Source organism: Purpureocillium takamizusanense, chromosome 11, assembly GCF_022605165.1.
Source record: "Purpureocillium takamizusanense chromosome 11, complete sequence".
NCBI lineage: Eukaryota > Fungi > Ascomycota > Sordariomycetes > Hypocreales > Ophiocordycipitaceae > Purpureocillium > Purpureocillium takamizusanense.
In genome coordinates this window covers 142,144-148,201 of record NC_063078.1, presented here as the reverse complement: position 1 = coordinate 148,201, position 6,058 = coordinate 142,144, and the positions used below count along the sequence as shown (strand labels likewise).

General features: G+C 62.3%; 1 protein-coding gene across 1 annotated transcript; it reads left to right on the top strand.

Moving 5' to 3' along the window:
- Nucleotides 1-1,366, top strand: JDV02_009959 (uncharacterized protein; the record flags this gene model as incomplete). Its single annotated transcript, XM_047991661.1, has 3 exons — nt 1-97; nt 191-1,179; nt 1,247-1,366. 3 exons carry the CDS (start codon nt 1-3, stop codon nt 1,364-1,366), a joined length of 1,206 nt encoding a protein of 401 aa, XP_047847673.1.
- Nucleotides 1,367-6,058: the final 4,692 nt, after the last annotated feature.

Below are 6,058 nucleotides of genomic sequence, written 5' to 3'. Positions count from 1 at the left end.
ATGATGGACATGACGAGCTTTTCGTCGCGGCGTCCCGCGGCGGGTACGCTGCCCACGTTTTCCCTACCGCCGCCGACGCAAACCTCAGATGTTCCCCGTATGGCTCGCCTCTTCTCAGACCGTGAACCCCTCCGCCCCCAGTCCCCGCTTGATTTCACATCTGGCGGCTCTCTGACATCGTCTTCTCCAGGAGCCAGCGACGGCCTGAGCCCAGGCCTGTCAAGCGTCAACACGGGGAGCTCGCAAGGATCCCAGGCTCACTCGAGCAACCTTCAGTACACGTATGGCCACTCCCAGGGCAGCTGGCCGACGCCAGGCAACTCGTCCTACAGCGTCAGTTCCGCCTCGCAGCATCAGCAAGGTCAGCAGCCACTGGGACAGTCCCCGTATGGTGGGCGGGCCTCGCTGTACGGCCAGCCGCAAGGCATGGGCGGCTACGGCGCTCAGCGCAGCTCCCAGTCTCCCGCGACGGGCGGAGACGAGCTCCCCGCGCCACCCTACGACGGCGTCCACCAGACGTTTAGCACCCCGATCCCCAGTGGAGGCGGTGGCGGCGGTGGCGGACAGGACGGCCACCACAACCTCTCGCCGGGTCAGGGCGGGCCTCAGAGCAACGCCATGATGGCGGCGCACAGCTCGACGCAGCCTCCCGCCGCCTCTGGCGCCTCGGCAGCCGTCGACCCCTATTCGTACTCGCGCCCCCCGAGCACCTCGAGCTACTATGCCGCCTCGTCGACGCCCCAGCAGTCAAGCTTTTCCTCGTACGCACCGCACGGCACCTCGCCGACGAGCACCGTCGGGTCGCGCATGGGCTCCATCTCGGGTCCGCATCACAGCATGGCGCCGCCCCCAGCGTCATATGGCAGGGCGCCCTACGGCTATCAGCCCATGGCCCCGTCCATGAACGGCCCCGTCATGTCCAACATACACCAGCCCGGCGGGCAGATGTCGGTGATTCCGGCCATGGGGATACCGGCGGGCTACGGAACACATCCCATGATGTACGGTCATCATAACCAGCCGCAGGCACAGTCCGAACGGCCATTCAAGTGCGACCAGTGCACGCAGTCTTTCAGCCGGAATCACGACCTCAAGCGGCACAAGAGAATCCACCTGGCGGTGAAGCCGTTTCCCTGCAACTACTGCAGTAAGAGCTTCTCCCGCAAGGACGCCCTCAAGGTACGTTGTAGCCATCTGTTTGCGCCACTCTTTTTGGGCTCATCCATTTCTAACCACGAGAAAACAGAGGCATCGACTCGTCAAGGGCTGCGAAACCAAGTCCAACGAAAACGCCGGCGGCGACAGAATGGACCCGGACCGAAACGGGGACGACGATGATCGATCTCCGGTAGGCAAGGATGCTTGAAGCTCCCGGCGAGAGAGGCGGCGAGAAGAAGCATGTCCGCAGGCCCGACAGGACCGCACAGCACAGTTGGACAGCGTGGCGGACCGCCTGCATATGGCAATGATCATGGATGACGTTTTGGGACAGCTTCGGCGAACTCGGACCTTGGGGAATTGGTTTATCTGGAGATTGGCGTACTAGGTGAACGGCGTGAAATTTCTCCCCCTTTTGCTGCCCCGTCTCTTTTTGGTGTTCTGAGGTGAGGGAGGGGGGCGTCTAGGAGCGCCTTGTTTGTTCTACGTGTGATGGGTCGACGGTGGGCAAGGCATTCCGGGGGTCTGGCGAGACCGGGTCGCAAGGGGGCATCGGCTACGGCTGTGGGCTGGATGAATCTCGATACCACCATGGGGGAAACGCGGCCGGGACGTGACGCAGCCGGGACGGGGAGCGTCGGAGTCGGTCGACGCATGTGATTTTCTTTTTGGCTCGACGTGGGCAGGGCTCCATGTCGGACGAGAGAGAGGTGGCGCTCGGCTGTCGCCACGGCCCGACGGTGAAGCACGATTGTATCCTTTGTAGAGGCTATGTTGTACTAGTTTTTTTCTTCTTCTTCTTTCGTTTGGCCCAGGAGGAGGGCGAATGCACCAGGCTGCAAAAGCATGTCACCGGTTGGCCTTTGGCGGCGTCGCGTGCCCGTGGGGAAGCAGCGAGCTTGAGCGTGAGCGTGGGCGTGGGCGTGGGCGTGGGCGGAGAGCACAGCACGGTGAGGCCAGCAAAGTACACTGTATAGGTAGCGATAGCACGCATGTATATTGTGCATGCTGCGCGCGTAATTGGGTTGAAATTGCAGCGCGGCAGGCCGAGGCAGGCGGGAGTGCGACGATGCCGAGGGACGCCTGAAGGCTCGACGGATGCGGTCGATGACGGGCAGAAGCTGCCGGTGCGTCTAAAGGACGGGTGATGTCTCATCATCGGGTCGAGGGAGAATCGAGGCGGACGGGTGAAGGGGAACGCCGACTAGACGGAAGTTCCGTTTTGGGTCTGCCCCTCGGCTGCGCATCCAGCCCGGGCGGCATCGCATCTCGGGCGGGATATTCAATGGGTTCGCATCAAAGGTTCACGCTGAGCCCTGCTGCGCGGAGGGTGCAAGTAGGCATGCGTGCGTGGTGGTTGTGAAGGTGCGCGATCGTGGCGCTTGGTTTGTGGCCTTGGCGGCTGCGTCGCGCGTGGGGAAGGGACGGGGACGGGGGGTGGGCGCTACGTGCGCACGTACTGTACGTTAGTAGGTACTGGACGTACCGTAGCAGCGAGCCAAGGTTGTTTTTTTGGGGGGGGGGGGAGGGGTCCACGCACGTCCCCATCAGTTCACAGTGACGGCGTCATGTCAGTCTGTCGGCTGCGATGCCAAGCTCAAACATGGCCCCGTCGTCCGATCCGCCGGCGACGACGGGAGCTCCTGCCTGTGAGTTTGGGTCGGGCGCGAGCTGTGCGAAGTCATTGTATGTAGCAGGTCGCATTCCATGTCCTGGGGACGAAAGGTACCAAGGCAGGTAGGAAGCTGCTCACGGTCGATAGGTCGCGGAGTGGGGATAACGGACTGCTACCTACAAAGTATGCTGGCGAACCTTGCCAATTGTGCGGGATTGCGCGTACCTACTGCGCTATAGCGCCGTGCAAGGCGGATGGATGGATTGGCAGTTGGGACGGGTTCGTGTCCTTTTTGCGGCAGTGCGGTGCGGTGCGGTGCGTTTCTTGTCAGCGCTGACAGGTCGTTCGCCGGCGGCGGGGCTGCTCGTCTGCTTCGTGATGCATGCGGTCGAGGGGGCCGCTGGTGGTGCGAGGCGGGGAGGGTCCAGTTTCCGTCCGGCTGGTTGGCTGGGCCGGGTGTCTCTCTGGGGGGGGGGGTTGCATTGAAGATTCGGGGGGAAAAGGGGGGGGGCGTGTGTGTGTGTCTGTGTGTGCCGCAGTTGGGCGCTGTGGGGCGGGGAGTAATGATGAGTCGGGGGGGTGGATGGGTGGCCACCCCAAGAGGCAGCGGCCAAAAGCTTGAATTGTGGAAGGATGGACGAGGTCCTTTGACAAGTGGCATGGGATAGGGCAGCATGGACGAGATGGCGTTGGCCTTTTGCGGCTGGCTGGCGGGTGGCAGGTGGGCGGCGGCGGCTGCGGCGGCGGCACGACCTGCGGCTTGGATTCAGGTGGGGGGAGGGGAGGGAATGGCGGATCGATGCTAGTAAGCCATGTTTTCCATTCATGGCGAGTGCGTGTGCCTACTTGAGACGTCGACGACGACGACGGCGGCGGCGACGACAATGATGCCCATGGGGCACTGGCCATAACAGGGCTGCTTGCTACATGGGGCGAGGCATATGGTGATGCGACGACTGCCGGATGGTCATCGAGGTGCACTGACTGTCCAGTCCACGATCCATGTAGCCGGGATATGTTTGACTAAGGGCCGACCCGGGCTGGGCTTCGATGGCGGCGCATTCGACCGATGATGCTGCATAAAGACGGGCATGCATATCGTACACGGCACGGCAGAGGACTGCGCTGCGCGGTTCTGTAGTATGTAGGTATGTAATGTAAATGTTCTGCGTGCTTGCGCACCTCGAGGCCCTGATGGGCGCCCTCGTGAACGACGGACGGGCGGATGGATGATGACAACAAACTCGGATGAGGCAAGGTAGGTAGTTAGTTGCCTGCTGGCCTTGGTCGCACCTGCTGTTTGCTCGTGCTTGGCACTGTCGCTGCCACAGAGCACCACCAAGACCGTCAGTACCTCGAGGTACTGCAATATCCACACGTGCCTCGTACCTCCAAGTACTGTATATCGCGCCTCGCTGGAGACAAAAGCCTTGTCGTTCCCAGGTTGTGTTCGTCATGATCCACACCGTAAGCTCCGCGGCTGCATCTTGCATCGCTTTTGTCGGGGCTGCCTCTCCCCCCCGCCCTTCTCCCCTCCTCCGTCGCGTACTTCCCCTTCTCTCTTCTACTCTCTCCCGCCGGTTTGCTGTTGCACAGGGCCCCCTTGTCCATCGCGAATCCTTTCATCCATCAGCTCGTCGACCCGTCAGTCCGGCATCCCTGGCGGCATGCCTGCTTGCTACCCCCCGCGCGCGCCCAGCAATGCGTCCGCGGGCGCTTCCACAGCCTTCAATCGCGTCCATGGCTGCCTGCGTGTGCCCCGGCCGCGAAACCCCTACCCAGCTCGCCGTGGGAGGCCCGCCCCTGTTGTCCGTGCAGCCCTTGGATAGACTCGTCGGCCATGAGTGACTGCACGAGAGCCCGCCGGCATCGCTTCATGTCCATGCTGGATGTCAGTTCGGTGCCGCGGCATCGACAGGGTCTGTTGCTAACAAGCATCAGCAGCAACGGCTTCGGTAGCAGCACGGGCAGCAAACACGAGAAAGCATGACGCACGTCCCCCTCCCCATGAAGAACAACCAGGGTCAGAGAGAAGCTCTTCGTTCCCTCAATATCCTCTGTCCTTTGCTTTCCTCGTATGCGCATGCGGACTCGCTTAACGACTCGGAAGCATTTCGAGACATGGGCCGTCGGCGGCGACTCTCACAGAGGAGGTCCGTACGTTGTGCCTACGTACTTCGTACACGCACGCATGCACACCTGTCTACACACACACCTGCACACGACGATTCTTTGTGCGCCCGTCCTGATCATCACACGCCCTCTTCCGGGGTGTTGGTGCAAAGAGAACCAACAACGCTTTCCCGCGTCGACGCGCTGCAGCCGACCAAACGGTACCTCGCCTCGGCACGGGCTTCCGACGCCGTGACCCCTTACTTGGACTCTGCGCGAGCCCTGTGCGCGCCCGTTCGACCGGACTCGTCGCCTTGCACCTTGTCTTTCCTCATCGCCGTGTGTGTTATACCAGGCACTTTGGACGAGGGGCATGGATGGGGTGCTTCGTGGTGCGACGTGGGCCTCCTCCCCCTTCACGTACCCAAATATTGGTCAACCCGGCAGTGCACCACCAACACCCCCCCCCGGGGCGCGCAGCAGCCTTCATCTTCCTCGTGCAACGTCGCCTTACGGTAATTGCCCCCCTCCTTGGCATGAACTCGTCTGCCCGCGAGATCTGACAGAGGGGCGGGACGTGACGTCTAGGGCAGATGCGTCCTCGCCTTGTAGATTCGCGATGCCCACGAGGACGCGCGACCACGGGAGAGCGGCAGCCACTGGCCCCTCTTCCCCCTGGGGTTTTCCGTACCTGCAGCGATGGCGACAGCCGGTGAGGCCCAAGTGAGTTCGCATTCGATCCGGTGCATCTGGGCAGCTCCGACACGCACGCGCGAGAGTCTGTTTGTGCGCGTCGCGATGCAAAGGCCGCCAGCCCGTCCTCGTGTACACGCCGACCTCTCCAGGACAGCGCATTATACCCCCTTGAAGAATTCTTTATGCTACCCAAGCTCAGTAACTCGCGCGGCCCCTGCCCGACCCGTGCAACCCGAATCGACACGGTGTGGAGCAACACACTCCAGTTGCCCTCCTTGTTCTTGATGCGACCAGCGGCTCCGACGTCTCCATCGGGGCATCCCCCCTTCTGCAATGGACCAACATTGCAGTCGACGTGGGACAAACGGCCTCCCACCCAGTACAGAACTGTGCGGGGACAGGGTTGGGATTTGGGGGTTCTCTCGTCGTCGAAATAGGCTCTTGCGCGGATACTCGCATCCCGTGTGGACATGCCGG